This window comes from Entelurus aequoreus, linkage group LG28, assembly GCF_033978785.1.
Source record: "Entelurus aequoreus isolate RoL-2023_Sb linkage group LG28, RoL_Eaeq_v1.1, whole genome shotgun sequence".
NCBI lineage: Eukaryota > Metazoa > Chordata > Actinopteri > Syngnathiformes > Syngnathidae > Entelurus > Entelurus aequoreus.
The window spans coordinates 25,537,930-25,557,140 of record NC_084758.1 but is presented as its reverse complement, the minus strand read 5'-3'; the positions used below and the strand labels follow the sequence as shown (position 1 = coordinate 25,557,140).

Here is a 19,211-nt window from a genome sequence, read left to right as displayed (position 1 = left end):
AGCTCAATTGTTGTTTCATCTGACCACAGAACTTTCCTCCTAGAAGGTCTTATCTTTGTCCATGTGATGTCAGATGAAACAAAAATTGAGCTGTTTGGCCACAATACCCAGCAATATGTTTGGAGGGGAAAAGGTGAGGCCTTTGATCCCAGGAACACCATCCCTACCGTCAAGCATGGTGGTGGTAGTGTTATGCTCTGGGCCTGTTTTGCTGCCAATGGAACTGGTGCTTTACAGAGAGTAAATGGGACAATGCAAAAAGGAGGATTACCTCCAAATTCTTCAGGACAACCTAAAATCATCAGCCCGGAGGTTGGGTCTTGGGCGCAGTTGGGTGTTCCAACAGGACAATGACCCCAAACACACGTCAAAAGTGGTAAAGGAATGGCTAAATCAAGGTTTTGGAATGGCCTTCCCAAAGTCCTGACTTAAATGTGTGGACAATGCTGAAGAAACAAGTCCATGTCAGAAAACCAACAAGTTTAGCTGAACTGCACCAATTTTGTCAAGAGGAGTGGTCAAAAATTCAAGCAGAAGCTTGTGGATGGCTACCAAAAGCGCCTTATTACCATATTTGCCAACCCTCCCGATTTTCCCGGGAGACTCCCGAATTTCAGTGCCCCTCCCGAAAATCTCCCTGGGCAACCATTCTCCCGAATTTCTCCCGATTTCCACCCGGACAACAATATTGGGGGCGTGCCTTAAACGCACTGCCTTTAGCGTCCTCTACAACCTGTCATCACGTCCGTTTTTCCTCCATACAAACAGCGCGCCGTCCCAGTCACATAATATATGCGGCTTTTTTACACACACATAAGTGAATGCAAAGCATACTTGATCAACAGCCATACAGGCCACACTGAGGGTGACCGTATAAACAACCTTAACACTGTAACAAATTCGCGCCACACTGTGAACCCACACCAAACAAGAATGACAAACACATTACGGGAGAACATCCGCACCGTAACACAACATAAACACAACAGAGCAAATACCCAGAACCCCTTGCAGCACTAACTCTTCTGGGACGCTACAATACACACCCCCGCTACCACCAAAACCCCCCCTATCTCCTGAATTCAGAGGTCTCAAGGTTGGCAAGTATGCTTATTGCAGTGAAACTTGCCAAGGGACATGTAACCAATTATTAACATTGCTGTACGTATACTTTTGACCCAGCAGATTTGCTCACATTTTCAGTAGACCCATAATAAATTCAGAAAAGAACCAAACTTCATGAATGTTTTTTGTGCTCCAATCACTCTATCAGACAAAAAATAAGAGTTGTAAAAATGATTGGAAACTCAAGAAAGCCATGACATTATGTCCTTTACAGCAGTGGTCCCCGACCACCGGGCCACCAATTGGTACCGGGCCGTGCAAAAAATAAAAATTTAATTTTGTATTTTTATTTTTTGCACGGCCCGGTACCAATTGGTAAAAAGTTTACATACACCTGTAAAGCAGTGGTCCCCAACCGATTGGTACTGGGCCACGCAAGAAATTAAAAAAAAAAAAGGTTTTTTTTTTTTTTTTGTTTTTTTTTTTTTTAATTAAATCAACATAAAAAACACAATATATACATATTGTGTATGTGTATGTCAATATAGATCAATACAGTCTGCAGGGATACAGTACGCAAGCACACACGATTGTATTTCTTTATGAAAAAAAAAAAAAAAAAAAAAAAAAAAATCCCCCCCCCCCCCCCCCCCCCGGTCCGTGGGACAAATTTTCAAGCGTTGACCGCTCCCTAGCTACAAAAAGGTTGGGGACCACTATTTGTCCCACGGACCGGGGGGGGGGGGATGTTTTTTGTTTTTTTTTTTCATAAAGAAATACATTCATGTGTGCTTACGGACTGTATACCTGCAGACTATATTGATCTATATTGACATACACAATATGTATATATTGTGTTTTTTATGTTGATTTAATTTAAAAAAAAAAAAAAAAAAAAAAAAATTAATTTCTTGCACGGTTGGGGACCACTGCTTTACAGGTGTATGTAAACTTTTTACCACGACTGTATATTGTTGAACGAATGAGGAAAAGACGGAAAAATCCAAATAATAGCCAGGCATGATCTTTGTTTTACCAGAATCAGTCACTCAGCCGAACCTTTCCCTTCCTTCTTGTGTAGGTCTCGCCTGGCACAGTTTCAGTACGACTGCGAGCCCTCTGAAGAGTCCGCCAGCGGTTGCAAGCAAAGAAACTACGGAGCCTGCCTCCTCGCCTACACGGGCCTCATCGGTAAGTGCATGTGTTTTAAAAAGTGACTTAGCAGGAAGAACATGAAACAAACAGATGGAGGACGGGGATGAAGACGCAGCGTCTGCATGAGCGGCGTCGGAAGACGGCATCTGCTCTGCAAGACGATGAAGGGCGAGAAATGCGCCGCTCCAGAGCTGACTAGTGAGACACGGGCGTAAACAAAAACGGTGAAATTCTCGAGCGGAGCACAAGGTTCAAGACGACGTCGATGCCGAAACAGCATGGAAAACTCTCGTTAGAGGAGAGCTGTGCAATTTACATAGATTTTATTTAAAAAGAAAAGACATCTTTTCGCAAACCACAGCGAGAAGCAGGCCTAACTTGATGCACTCTGAGCCCTATGGCCCAAACACACTTGGCTTGGATTTATTCAAGCACTTAAAAGCACGCCTACGCTGCGTTGGCACAAAACAAAATATATTGATTAAAAAAGTTTTTGTTGGTATATATATATATATATATATATATACACACACACACACACACACACATATATACATATATACACACATGTATATACATATATATATATATATATATATACGTATATACATATATACACATACTGTAGATATCCTATGCATATATTCACATATATACATACATACATACATACATACATAAATATTTATACATATATATATACATACATACATATATATACATAAATATATATACATATATACAGTGCAGGCCAAAAGTTTGGTCACACCTCATTGAATGCGTTTTCTTTATTTTCATGACTATTTACATTGTAGATTGTCACTGAAGGCATCAAAACGACGAATGAACACATGAACACCGTCAGTGATCCTGTTCTGTCTCCCTGTAATGTTTGTCTGCTCTTGAATGGGAATTTTGCTGAAAATCTTAATTTCCCCTCAGGGATTAATAATGTATTTCTGATTCCGATGTGGAGTTATGTACTCAACAAAAAAAAAAAGGTGAAATAACTGAAAACATGTTTTATATTCTAGTTTCTTCAAAATAGCCACCCTTGGCTCTGATTACTGCTTCGCACACTCTTGGCATTCTCTCGATGAGCTTCAAATGAATGTGAAATGGTTTTCACTCCACAATCGTGCTTGAAGCTCATCGAGAGAATGCCAAGAGTGTGCGAAAAGTAATCAGAGCAAAGGGTGGCTATTTTGAAGACACTAGAATATAAAACATGTTTTCAGTTATTTCACCTTTTTTTGTTAAGTACATAACTCCACATGTGTTCATTCATAGTTGTGATGCCTTCAGTGACAATCTACATTGTAAATAGTCATGAAAATAAAGTAAATGCATTGAATAAGAAGGTGTGTCCAAACGTTTGGTCTGTACTCTATATCAGTGGTCCCCAACCACTGGGCCGCGGCTCGGTACCGGTCCGCGGACCGATTAGTACCGGGCCGCGCAAGAAATAAAAATAAATAAATAAATAAATATTTATTTAATTTTTTTTTTTTAAATTAAATCAACATCAAAACACAATATATACATTATATATCAATGTAGATCAATACAGTCTGCAGGGATACAGTCCGTAAGCACATATGATTGTATTTCTTTATGAAAAAAAAATAAAAAAAATAAAAAAAATCCCCCCCCGTTTATAGTTGCTTTATATTTAACAGCTACAAAAAGGTTGGGGACCACTGCTCTATATGTATGTATATATATATATATATATATATATATATATATATATATATATATATATATATATATATATATATATATATATATATATATATATATATATATATATATATATATATATATATATATACGTATATGTGTAAGTGTGAGCTCCAAGAGGTAGTCACCTGAAATGGTTTTCACTTCACAGGTGTGCTTGAAGCTCATCAAGAGAATGCCAAGAGTGTGCAAAGCAGTAATCAGAGCAAAGGGTGGCTATTTTGAAGACACTAGATTATAAAACATGTTTTCAGTTATATCACCTTTTTTGTGTTAAGTACATAACTCCACATGTGTTCATTCATAGTTTTGATGCCTTCAGTGACAATCTACAATGTAAATCAGGGGTCACCAACGCGGTGCCCGCGGGCACCAGGTAGCCCGTAAGGACCAGTTGAGTAGCCCGCTGGCCTGTTCTAAGAATAGCTCAAATAGCAGCACTTACCAGTGAGCTGCCTCTATTTTTTAAAATTGTATTTATTTACTAGCAAGCTGGTCTCGCTTTGCTCGACATTTTTAATTCTAAGAGAGACAAAACTCAAATAGAATTTGAAAATCCAAGAAAATATTTTAAAGACTTGGTCTTCGCTTGTTTAAATAAATTCATTATTTTTTTTACTTTGGTTCTTATCACTTTTAGAAAGACAATTTTAGAGAAAAAATACAACCTTAAAAATGATTTTAGGATTTTTAAACACATATACCTTTTTACCTTTTAAATTCTTTCCTCTTCTTTCCTGACAATTTAAACCAATGTTCAAGTAAATTAATTTTTTATTGTAAAGAATAATAAATACATTTTAATTTAATTCTTCATTTTAGCTTGTTTTTTCGACGAAGAATATTTGTGAAATATTTCTTCAAACTTATGATTAAAATTCCAAAAAAATTATTCTGGCAAATCTAGAAAATCTGTAGAATCAAATTTAAATCTTATTTCAAAGTCTTTTGAATTTCTTTGAAAAATTTTTGTTCTGGAAAATCTAGAAGAAATAATGATTTGTCTTTGTTAGAAATATAGCTTGGTCCAATTTGTTATATATTCTAACAAAGTGCAGATTGGATTTTAACCTATTTAAAACATGTCATCCAAATTCTAAAATTAATCTTAATCGGGAAAAATTACTAATGATGTTCCATAAATTTATTTTTTTTAATTTTTTCAAAAAGATTCGAACTAGCTAGTTTTTCTCTTCTTTTTTTCGGTTGAATTTTGAATTTTAAACAGTAGAAATTGAAGATAGACTATGTTTCAAAATGTAATTGTCATTTTGTTTGTGTTTTCTCCACTTTTAAACCATTCAATTAAGTGTAAATATCATTAATTATTAATAATAACATAGAGTTAAAGGTAAATTGAGCAAATTGGCTATTTCTGGCAATTTATCTAAGTGTGTATCAAACTGGTAGCCCTTCGCATGAATCAGTACCCAAGAAGTAGCTCTTGGTTTCAAAAAGGTTGGTGACCTTAAAAAATAAAGAAAACGCACTGAATGAGAAGGCGTGGCCAAACGTTTGGCCTGTACTGTACATACATATACATCCAAACATACAGTATATACACATATATAAATTAGGTCAGGAAAAAACACAGAGGCTATATTATCCCAACAAGCCTGTTTCAGGCTTGTCGGGATGAAACCACAGAAACCCTGACTATATACACATATATACATATACTGTACATATATATATATATATATATATATATATATATATATATATATATATATATATATATATATATAGCAGCCGGCTTTAGTAAGTTGGAATACTTTGCTGTATATATTATATGCAACGCACTGGCGCATGAATGTGTAAAACCGGGTGGCGTTTTCTCCACAGGAAGTACCATAACACCCAACTACATCGACAACGCCACATCCAGCGTGGCGCCATTTTGCTCCTGCGTGGCCAGCGGCAACCAGAGGCAAGAATGCGACGACTTCGTGGGCTACTTCACACACAACATCTGTCTCAGTGAGTGGCGCTCGTACTTGTCTTTTAGGGGCCACGAGTCTGATGATGATGCAACCTCCAAAGTCAAAAACAGTAATGATAATTTGTTTTGAAACCAAATGACCATAGGGTAACATCTGTCAGACAAAGGGAAGTTAATCACTGTAAAATAAACCTAAATAAAACCACAATAAAGTCAAAATACTCAAGGGAGAGGGAACAATAGGGTGTTTTATAGTTGCTTTATATGCAACTATAGAAGCTTACCTGTAGTTTTGTTGGACTTTTAAGGCGTAATTACTCAGAAAATAATACAATCGACTATATTATTAAAAGCACGTTTTTTTTAGAACTATTGTTAGAGTTCAATTGACAAACTCATGAAGCAGTTCCTATTAACGACACTGATGCAGTAATTACTTGTGAGTACATCACATAAGCAAGCAAATCGTTAGGTTGTAAATTATACGTAAAGTGGTACCTCCACTTGCCAGTGTTTTAAGATACAAGCTTTGTTATTCTTTAAAGGGGAACTGCACTTTTTTGGAATTTTGCCTAACGTTCACATTCATTATGAGAGATGAGAACACGTGTCTTTTTTTGGAAGATGCGGCTCCATCAATGTTTTAAATACACACTGTAAGTATATATAATGTAGTAACAGACACCTTCATAACAATATGTAATGTTTTATATACACACTGCAAGTATATATATAATGTAGTAACAGACACCTTCATAACAATATGTAATATGTTTTATATACACACTGCAAGTATATATATAATGTAGTAACAGACACCTTCATAACAATATGTAATATGTTTTATATACACACTGCAAGTATATATATAATGTAGTAACAGACACCTTCATAACAATATGTAATATGCACAATATACGCACTGCATGTATATATATATATATATATATATATATATATATATATATATATATATATATATATATAATGTAGTAACAGACACCTTCATATATCAGTCAAATATGTACAATTTTACCGTATTTTGGTCATTTTTTAATCATTTCCAGGATTTTCGTTTCTATCGCATTGTGTTGTGCATTACAAACTCAAATGCGTTTCATGTTGTTGTAGAAGCTATCTTATTTCTGTTGTTCTTATCTATCATAATGATTGTGAACGATTGTGAAATTTAAAAATAAAGTGCAGTTCCCCGTTTTAAGCTGCAAACCAAATATGGAGTAACGAGCCTCCCCGTCGCCGGTTGGCGTCGCTTATGCCACGGTGAACCACGTACGGTCTTACTCCCCGTCATTAGATTACAGCTACAGGACGACGTCATTGTGGAACGGAAACAAGTGAGGGTGAAGGGGAGGGCCGAGGAGAAGAAGTGAATGATATTCATTGAATTAAAGAAAGAAATCATCAGAAACACGGGCAGAGCAGTTGGGTGTAGGACTGCTGGTCTGCCACCATACTGAAGCAGGAGGAGTCCGGAGTGCGACAGCCAAGGATGTTAAAATAAAAAAAAAATGGCGGACATGCATCCATGAAAACATGCAGAAGCTGCTGATGGTGTATTTGATCGAGAAGCAGCTCGAAACAAACAAAATCTCGTTGACATGTATGACTTAAGTGTTATTATGACAATGACAATAAAGGAATTGATTGATTGATTGATTGATTGATATGGTAGAAGTCCAATCTCCAAGTAAATGCTGTATATTCTTATTCCATCACATTCATATACTGTATTCTATACTGTTGAATATTGTTTTTCGTACAATATTTCTCATCTAAAAGTTAGTTTTTCTTTTGAAATCCATGTTATATGTTAACACTGTGCTTCTATGGTCTCACTGTAAAGCACTTGAGAGTCTGGATAAAGGGCTACATAAATCTAGTCTATCATTTTATAAATTGGCGACGTTAATTTTAGTTATGTTTTGAGTTAATGCGCTGTCACGGAATTAATTAAGCTCAAAGGTTGAAGTACTACAGTATATTAAATGTTCCAGTACGTAAATGGACTTTGGATATCAGCCTGCAGTGTTGGGAAATTACTTTGAAAAAAATATAAAAGTTACTGGTCATTTACCCCCCCCCCCCACCCCCCCCCCCCCCCCCCCCCCCCCCCCCCCCCCCCCCCCAAAGGTAAATCAAATACTAAAGGGGAACTGCACCTTTTTTTTTATGTTGCATATCATTCAAAATTCCTATGTGAGACAAAAACACGGTCTTTTTTCTATGCATTCAAAATCATTAAGACAGCTAGCAAGAGGCGTCTAACTATGCACATTATAGGGATCTGCTTATAAAGCATTCTTAAACATCCAAAATTCTTAATCAACATTTTAGATACATGCTGTAAATAGTTATGTAATGTAGTAACAGGCATATTCACAGCAGTGTTTCTCAACCATAGGGCCGGGGGCCCATTGCTGGGCCGCCAAAAGATACACTATATTGCAAAAGAATTTAGCCACGTGCCCTGACTCACATATGAACTTGAAGTGCCATCCTATTCCTAACCCATACGGGTTTAATATGATGTGGGTCCACCTTTTGCAGCTATTACAGCTTTAACTCTTCTGGGAAGGCTGTCCACAAGGTTGCGGAGTGTGTTTATAGGAATTTTCCACCATTCTTCCAAAGCGCATTGGTGAGGTCACACACTGATGTGGTCGAGAAGGCCTGGCTCTCAGTCTGCCGTTCTAATTCATCCCAAAGGTGTTCTATCGGGTTCAGGTCAGGACTCGTGCAGGCCAGTCAAGTTCATCCACACCAGACTCTGTCATCCATGTCTTTATGGACCTTGGAAGAGAAGGGGCCAGCTCCAAACGGTTCCCACAAGTTTGGGAGCGTGGAATTGTCCAAAATGTTGTGGTATCCTGGAGCACTCCAAGTTCCTTTTCACTGGAACTAAGGGGCCAAGCCCAGCTCCTAGAGCGGGCCCCTTCCTCTTCAAGTTCATATGTGAGTCTAAGCAGGTGGCCAAAATACTTTTGGCAATATAGTGTATCTGTTTCTCAGCTGTGATACTCAGTTGTAATACATTTTTCCACCACTTGTAATGACAATAACAAACAGATATAAGTAGTCTGGAGTTAAAATCATGGAAAACGTTTCTTAAGCGCAAAAATTATGACCAAATTAGTGAAGCTGTATTCTCATTTGCACTTTAATTTCATTGACAGTTTAGTCAAGACACATATTCATTATTAATGTTTATTTATTTTAGCACAACATGATAGTATGTATTGTATTCATGAGTCACTACTTATGCATTTGGTTAGTAGTTATTTTTCTAATAAGTCTAAGGTTTATTTTATGTTATTAATAATAATGTTTGTGATTTATACATGCTTTCATATCTTTTGACAAGGTTTTAAACTGTATGTACATTACATATTCAATATGAATAAAATCAAGAGTAAGATGACTAATTCAGTGTTAATATTTGAGTGGGGCCCGAGCCCCTTTTGTAGTGTCAAAAAGGTTAAGAAACCTTGACTTACAGTATTTTTACTCATTTTAAGCATTACCGTAACTGGACTGATGGGAACTGAGGACACTATTGTTTTTAGTTTTTCAGGTGGAATTCTTTCCCATTCTTGCTTGATGTACAGCTTAAGTTGTTCAACAGTCCGGGGGTCTCTGTTGTGGTATTTTAGGCTTCATAATGCGCCACACATTTTCAATGGGAGACAGGTCTGGACTACAGGCAGGCCAGTCTAGTACCCGCACTCTTTTACTATGAAGCCACGTTGATGTAACACGTGGCTTGGCATTGTCTTGCTGAAATAAGCAGGGGCGTCCATGGTAACGTTGCTTGGATGGCAACATATGTTGCTCCAAAACCTGTATGTACCTTTCAGCATTAATGTGGACTCGTCAGACCACAGAACACTTTTCCACTTTGTATCAGTCCATCTTAAATGAGCTCAGGCCCAGCAAAGTCGACGGCGTTTCTGGGTGTTGTTGATAAACGGTTTTCGCCTTGCATAGGAGAGTTTTAACTTGCACTTGCAGATGTAGCGACCAACTGTAGTTACTGACAGTGGGTTTCTGAAGTGTTCCTGAGCCCATGTGGTGATATCCTTTACACACTGATGTCGCTTGTTGATGCAGTACAGCCTGAGGGATCCAAGGTCACGGGCTTAGCTGCTTACGTGCAGTGATTTCTCCAGATTCTCTGAACCCTTTGATGATATTACGGAGCGTAGATGGTGAAATCCCTAAATTCCTTGCAATAGCTGGTTGAGAAATGTTTTTCTTAAACTGTTCAATAATTTGCACACGCATTTGTTGACAAAGTGGTGACCCTCGCCCCATCCTTGTGTGTGAATGACTGAGCATTTCATGGAATCTACTTTTATAGCCAATCATGGCACCCACCTGTTCCCAATTTGCCTGTTCACCTGTGGGATGTTCCAAATAAGTGTTTGATGAGCATTCCTCAACTTTATCAGTATTTATTGCCACCTTTTCCAACTTCTTTGTCACGTGTTGCTGGCATCAAATTCTAAAGTTAATGATTATTTGCAAAAAAAAAAAATGTTTATCAGTTTGAACATCAAATATGTTGTCTTTGTAGCATATTCAACTGAATATGGGTTGAAAAGGATTCGCAAATCATTGTTTTCCGTTTATATTTACATCTAACACAATTTCCTAACTCATATGGAAACGGGGTTTGTAGTACCGAATATGATTCATTAGTATCGCGGTACTATACTAATACCGGTATACCGTACAACCCTAATATAGTGTCATGTTCTGTGTATGCTTCACTGATGAGAGTATTTGATTAACATCGTTTTGTCCTACTAATTTCGGCGGTTCTTGAACTCACCATTGTGTGGACTGTGACGCCACGGTTTGTTTACATGCCACTCCTTCTTTGTCTCGTTTTGTCCACCAAACGTTTTATGCTGCGCGTGAATGCACAAAGGCGAACTTTGTTGATGTTATGGACTTGTTGGAGTGCCAATCAGGCATATTTGGTCAGTGCATGACTGCAAGCTAATCAATGCTAACATGCTATTTAGGCTAGCCGTATGTACATATTGCATCATTATGCCTCATTTGTAGCTATATTTAGATATATCCTTTACTTTTATCCTCTTTGTATATCATTTAGTTTTGCATGTCTCATGACACATTATCTGGATGAAATATTGGCGGCATTTATGATAGTTGTTTGTGTGCCATGTTGTTCCAGACCACAGCAAAGCTTGCCAAAGATTGTAATAAATCTATTAGAAGAAGACAGCCTGCCGTTTCCTTTAACTTGGACACACACATCTATACCTTTGGCCATTCTGAGCCAGTCATTTCCAGGAGTTATCTCACCTTCTGAGAAGTGTTACTAATGTTTTCCAACGTTGCAAAAATGTGTAGAATAAATATTACATTTCAACATTTCTGTCAACGAAGATTTGCTTCAGCCTGCGACACATAGTCATTTTGATAGTAGGCTATTATAGCTAATATAGACACTTACATCATGTGTTGTCTTCATTATAACACTTATATATGGCTTTTCATTTTTCGCGGCTACAGACAGATTCGTTTTTTGCATTTTTGGTCCAATATGGCTCTTTCAACGTTTTGGGTTGCCGACCCCCGTCATTGACCGACCCAATTAGGAACCAAAAAATACAGGTACTCGGCATACATCCTTACTTACTACTGTAATGCATGTCTTCCTACACTTATTAGACAATTTTCTTCTGAGATAAACTGTTGCCTAACAGAGAAATGCACACGTCTATCTGTACTGTATATAACCCGGTAAAATCGTAATAGGCTGTGGCCCACGGGATGCCGTCAGACAGATGTTTGGCAGCATGCACGAACAGCAGTGCATTTTAATCAAAAACCCTCCCCCACCTCATTTTTTTTTTTATATCAAACATAATTAAATATCCTCTGTTACACACTGTATCTCATTTTATTACTCCTTTCTTCACACTGGTTCCACAATAGGTTGCTCAGACTTTCACTCTGTAGGTGAATAACCACTGAGCTGATTGGAATACCAAAAGTTGACAATCATTTTACCGTACCGGTGTGCATACACTTCAGACACGCACGTGTATACCAGACAGAGTGACATCTAGAGATGTCCGATAATGGCGTTTTTGCCGATATCCGATATTGTCCAACTCTTAATTACCGATTCCGATATAGACAGTCGGGGGGGGTGTATATTGTAGCGTCCCGTAAGAGTTAGTGCTGCAAGGGGTTCTGGGTATTTGTTCTGTTGTGTTTATGTTGTGTTACGGTGCGGATGTTCTCCCGAAATGTGTTTGTCATTCTTGTTTGGTGGGGGTTCACAGTGTGGCGCATATTTGTAACAGTGTTAAAGTTGTTTATACAGACACCCTCAGTGTGACCTGTATGGCTGTTGACCAAGTATGCATTCACATGTGTGTGTGAAAAGCTGTAGATATTGTGTGATTGCGCCGTTTTAAAAAGTCATACATTTTGCTTTTTGAAACCGATACCGATAATTTCCGATATTACATTTTAAAGCATTTATCGGCCGATGATATCGGCAGTCCATCTCTAGTGACATCCAAAGAACGCCAAAGATCTCATTCCGCCCAAACGACAATAAACAATTTTCATTTCGTTTAATTCGGAATTTTCTGTACGAGCTGCTCTTTAAAACCGCTATTGCTAACACATGCAAGTCGTTGGTATGCCATCAAAATATACAGCAGCTTAAAAACTTCCAGCTTGTAAGCCCTGAGTCCGATTTTCTCCTGAACAACACTGCTTTCGTCTTATCCGCTTTTCTTTGTCCATTTGTGTATATCACAAACAGTTCAGGAATAAAACATGTGGTTTGACATAATCGTGAATATAAGTAATGCCATTTGGTAACAGTAGAAGAGAAAGTCCAACACAAAAACAAATACCGTATTTCGGACCATAAGGCGCACTGCCGATGAATGCTCTATTTTCGAATGTTTTTCAGATATAAGGCGCACCGGATTATAAGGCGCATAAAAGGATTCATATTATTATTATTTTCTTCTAAAACACTTCCTTGTGGTCTACATAACATGTAATGGTGGTTCTTTGGTCAAAATGTTGCATAGATGATGTTTTACAGATCATCTTCAAGCCGCTTTATGACAGTCGCTTCCTGATGCGCCGTTTTGTGGGCGGTCTTATTTACGTGGCTCACTTCGGCAGCGTCTTCTCCCCGCCATCTTTGTTGTAGCGGTGTAGCGTGCAAGGACGGGAGTGGAAGAAGTGTCAAAAGATGGAGCTAACTGTTTTAATGACATTCAGACTTTACTTCAATCAATAACGGAGCAGCATCTCCTCATCCGGAAACAACAACAAAAAGTGAAAAACTTTTCGACCGGAACTCAATAACTAAATTTCCTTGGGTGAATAATGTAAACTCACTACACCGGTGTGTTTTAGCGTTTTCATGGCGAGTTTACTGACAGATATAAGTAAGAACTTTACACTACTTGATGCACATGAATGTCCCATAACAAGAAGATAGAGAAAAAGAAGAAGCTTATCGACTACGCCGTCGCCACGGAGTACAAAGGCGGACGCGCGCAAATATTCAGGACTCATGCAGATCCCAAATACAGATCAGCAGGTACCAGAAGGTAAGAAAAGTTGCTTTTGCATAATATTGCAAAACAAAACGCCAGATAATAGGTCTTACCTTCTACACACACTATAAAGCGGTGCGGTTTCATAGCTTACCAAAGTCGTACTAAAACATTTTGATAGATTTTTGAGCGCCGTGTGTAATGTTCTATATTTTCAATGGAACATATAAAAAGTTGGGTGTTGTTTCCTTGAGTCATATTGCCATCATATTGCAGTCTACACGTATCTCTTATGTTTGACTGCCATCCACTGGTCACACTTGTCATTTCACCAAATAAATTGCTTCGAGGTCGGTAAGCAAAACCAGAATTATTCCGTACATTAAGCTGTATTATGTATTATTATTTATTTCACTAACTGCTTCTTTACTATCACTTTTACCATCATATTTGTACATATCCTATTTTCTGATGTTGTTCTATTGTTGTTGTTGTTGTTGTTGTTATTGTTGTGTTTGCTGTTGTCTCTCTGTCTTGATAAGACAGCAAACACAACAACAACAACAATAGAAAAACATCAGCAAATAGGATAAGTACAAATATGATAGTAAACGTGATAGTAAAGAAGCAGTTAGTCAAATAATAATACAGAAATGACAATGAACATTATTACACTACAAATGGAGCAATACAAAAACCAATAGAAATACCACTATTGATAATGAATAATAACAATAATTACCTCTATTATCAACAATACAATTGTTCAAATGCAACAATACATATGTGTAATGATAACTTGAATTACAAAAGAAAGCAGATACATGGAGGGGAAGAAAGAGAAGCCAACTGTATTAACCTTGTAGATTGTTATAGTAACAATAGGTTAAGCTTTGTCAGTGTGCCATGTGTTACCCAGTTTCCCCTAGGGCAACAATGTTTATATATGTTTGATGAAACGTGATTATATGCTTGAGTGTATGTATGTATATGTACATGTATATGTATAGTATATGTATGTTTGTACAGTGAATGTACATGTATGTGTACATGTATGTTTGTACAGTGAATGTATATGTACAGTATGTGTACATGTATGTTTGTACAGTGAATGTATGTGTACAGTATGTATATATGTATGTTTGTACAGTGAATGTATATGTACATGTATGTGTATATGTATGTTTGTACAGTGAGTGTATATGTACAGTAGGTGTATATGTATGTTTGTACAGTGAATGTATATGTACAGTATGTATATATGTATGTTTGTACAGTGAATGTATATGTACATGTATGTGTATATGTATGTTTGTGCAGTGAGTATATATGTACAGTAGGTGTATATGTATGTTTGTACAGTGAATGTATATGTACATGTATGTGTATATGTATGTTTGTACAGTGAATGTATATGTACATGTATGTGTATATGTATGTTTGTGCAGTGAGTATATATGTACAGTAGGTGTATATGTATGTTTGTACAGTGAATGTATATGTACATGTATGTGTATATGTATGTTTGTACAGTGAGTGTATATGTACAGTAGGTGTATATGTATGTTTGTACAGTGAATGTATATGTACATGTATGTGTATATGTATGTTTGTACAGTGAGTGTATATGTACAGTATGTGTATATGTATGTTTGTACAGAGATATATTATAGGCCGATAAATGCTTTAAAATGTAATATCGGAAATTATTGGTATCGGTTTTTTTATTGTCGGTATCGTGTTTTTTTTTTTAATTTTACAAAAATACAAGATACACTAATAATTAGTACACTAACCCAAAAAACCTCCCTCCCCCATTTACACTCATTCACACAAAAGGGTTGTTTCTTTCTGTTATTAATATTCTGGTTCCTACATTATATATCAATATATATCAATACAGTCTGCAAGGGATACAGTCCGTAAGCACACGTGATTGTGCGTGCTGCTGGTCCACTAATAGTACTAACCTTTAACAGATCATTTTACTCATTTTCATTAATTACTAGTTTCTATGTAACTGTTTTTATATTGTTTTACTTTCTTTTTTATTCAAGAAAATGTTTTTAATTTATTTATCTTATTTTTTTTTATTTTTTTTTTTTAAAGGACCTTATCTTCACCATACCTGGTTGTCCAAATTAGGCATAATAATGTGTTAATTCAAGGACTGTATATATCGGTATCGGTAATTAAGAGTTGGACAATATCGGAATATCGGCAAAAAGCCATTATCGGACAGCCCTAGTGTATATGTATGTTTTTTGTAGCGTATCATTACAACAACAACATTTTTCCTGCTCTTTTTTTTTTTTTACCAAAAAAGTACTCTTCCCAAACGGGGAAGGGAGCATGGCTCTTTTACACCTCAATGGTCATTGTTATGGGTACAAATAGATATGACTTTTGATGGGTAATGACAGAACAACAGAGAGGAAACAATCCGACGCCTGGCAAGTTTTATATTTGTCGCCAGGTTCGTCACAGAATTCACACTAATTAGCGACTGCTGACAAAGTCTGCTCTTTGCAGCCTGAACCTGTGAAAGCCAACACGGCGGCGCCACATGAATGCTTCCGTGCACGCCACAGCTCTCCCGATTCCCAAACACTATTCCAGAGACGCTCGCTCGGCTCTGATGTGCGCTCGTTTTCGCCGGCGGAAGGCTCGCCGAGCTCGCCGTGGCACAAATGAGAGCGTCTCTCTCGGGCCTGCAGCCGAGAGCAGATACACAGAGAGAGTCTCAGAGTTGTTTGCCCATTTCGCAAGGTTCTATGAGTTAATGAGGCCAATGTGGAGATGCAGGTGCAGTGGCCAGGCTGGCAGAGAATACTGATGCCATTTGCTTTGTTTGGGGCCGTCCCCTGCCTGTCCAAACGGAGGCCGTGTCCTCAGGAGCATGGCTTTTTCAAAAGGGATCTTGCCTTTCGTCGACGTAAATAAGCTGCATTTGAGGTCACAGATGGAGGCCAAGATGCATAGGCTCCGATCCCGTGGGTGCTTTGGGGCCCGAGCACCCACGTGGGATCAATGGCAACTTTCAATCTCTTAAACCATTTTAGAAATATCAATCTTGTTGTTGTTAAAGGCCTACTGAAATGATTTTTTTTTATTTAAACGGGGATAGCAGATCCATTCTATGTGTCATACTTGATCATTTCGCGATATTGCCATATTTTTGCTGGAAGGATTTAGTAGAGAACATCGACGATAAAGTTCGCAACTTTTGGTCGCTGATAAAAAAAAGCCTTGCCTGTACCGGAAGTAGCGTGACGTCGCAGGTTGAAGGGCTCCTCACATTTCCCCATTGTTTACACCAGCAGCGAGAGCGATTCGGACCGAGAAAAGCGACGATTACCCAAATAATTTGAGCGAGGATGAAAGATTCGTGGATGAGGAACGTGAGAGTGAAGGACTAGAGTGCAGTGCAGGACGTATCTTTTTTCGCTCTGAACGTAACTTAGGTACAAGCTGGCTCATTGGATTCCACACTTTCTTCTTTTTCTATTGTGGATCACGGATTTGCATTTTAAACCACCTCGGATACTATATCCTCTTGAAAATGAGAGTCGAGAACGCGAAACGGACATTCACAGTGACTTTTATCTCCACGACAATACATCGGTGAAGCACTTTAGTTACGGAGCTAACGTGATAGCATCGTGCTTAAATGCAGATAGAAACAAAAGAAATAAGCCCCTGACTGGAAGGATACACAGAAGATCAACATACTACTATCAGGAGACACCGAACCAAACACTGGACCTGTAACTACACGGTTAATGCTGTACCGCCTGTCGAAGCCTAGCAATGCTGTTGCTAACGATGCCATTGAAACTAACTTAGCTACGGGACCTCGTCAGAGCTATGATAAAAACATTAGCGCTCCACCTACGCCAGCCAGCCCTCATCAACACCCGTGCTCACCTGCGTTCCAGCGATCGACGGCGCGACGAAGGACTTCACCCGATCATCGATGCGGTCGGCGGCTAGCGTCGGATAGCGCGTCTGCTATCCGACTCAAAGTCCTCCTGGTTGCGTTGCTGCAGCCCTCCGCTAATACACCGATCCCACCTACAGCTTTCTTCTTTGCAGTCTCCATTGTTTATTAAACAAATTGCAAAAGATTCACCAACACAGATGTCCACAATACTGTGGAATTTTGCGATGAAAACAGAGCTTTTTGTATTGAGATACAATGTGTCCGAATACTTCTGCTTCAACCATTGACGCCACGCGCAAACGTCATCATACATAGACGTTTTCAACCGGAAGTTTCCCGGGAAATTTAAAATTGCACTTTATAAGTTAACCCGGCCGTATTGGCATGTGTTGCAATGTTAAGATTTCATCATTGATATATAAACTATCAGACTGCGTGGTCGGTAGTAGTGAGTTTCAGTAGGCTTTTAATTTTGTGGCGAGTGTGGTCCGTTTTACATAATAAAATGAGTCGCTAACGATATAGTCTATAATAATCAAAGCCTTACAAAGATGTCATTGCGCCGATAATGAACTAATGACTCAATCATCTTGACATTGAACACACTGCACACGAGCGAATAAAAAGCGCATACTCAGCCAACAGCCATACATGTCACACTAAGGGTGGCCGTATGAACAACGCCAACACTGTCATAAACATGTGCCATATAGTGAAACCACACTAAACAACAACGACAACCAGATTTTGGGAGAATATTTGCACGGCAACACAACATAAACACTACAGAACAAATTCCCAGAATTCCTTGCAGCACCAACTCTTCCAGGACACTACAATATTAACAAATGCCATTGGTGGATCTACACCTAACATCCACTGTAATGATACCACGTAAAGGAGCGTATCTAGTCGATACTACAATGATTACATCGATGTTTTTTAACGTCACAAAATCTTCTGTCGGTTTTTCATACTTTTTCATAACATGGTCACTACAGCCTAGTTTCTCTTGTTATATTCCTATTTTACAGTTATATTATTATTCTCATTGTTGCTTTTTATTTTTATTCTTATTGTGATATTTTTCTATTTTGTTTCCATTTATACCCCCATTATTTACTTTTTACTTTTTAAATTTGATCTCAATTCTGTACACTGCTGCTGGAATTTAAATTTTCTTGAGGGAACTCTCCTGAAGGAATCAATAAAGTACTATCTATCTATCTATTTAAATGTATATTATGTTTATAAACTCAGGAAATATGTCCCTGGACACACGAGGACTTTGAATATGACCAATGTATGATCCTGTAACTACTTGGTATCGGATTGATACCCAAATTTATGGTATCATCCAAAACTAATGTAAAGTATCAAACAACAGAAGAATAAGTGATTATTACATCTTAACAGAAGTGTAGATATAACATGTTAAAATAGAAAGTAAGCAGATATTAACAGTAAATGAACAAGTAGATTAATAATTAATTTTTTACACTTGTCCTTAATAATGTTGACAAAATAATAGGTAGATAAATGACACAATATGTTACTGCATATGTCAGCAGACTAAATTAGGAGTCTTTGTTTGTTTACTTACTAATAAAAGACAAGTTATCTTGTATGTTCACTATTTTATTTAAGGACAAACTTGCAATAATAAACATATGTTTAATATACCCTAAGATTTTTTTGTTAAAATAAAGCCAATAATGCAATTTTTTGTGGTCCCTTGTAATTAGAAAAGTACCGAAATACTTTTGGTACCGGTACA

The 19,211-nt window shown here is 37.7% G+C and overlaps 1 protein-coding gene across 1 annotated transcript in view; it reads left to right on the top strand.

Annotated features, from left to right (window-relative positions):
- The window catches only part of gfra4b (GDNF family receptor alpha 4b), a 142,392-nt gene that overhangs the window by 105,664 nt on the left and 17,517 nt on the right, over positions 1-19,211 (top strand). The window contains exons 5-6 of the mRNA XM_062040024.1: positions 2,147-2,256; positions 5,809-5,943. Coding sequence (XP_061896008.1) covers positions 2,147-2,256; positions 5,809-5,943 — 245 coding nt within the window. The remainder of the gene's footprint in view (positions 1-2,146; positions 2,257-5,808; positions 5,944-19,211) is intronic.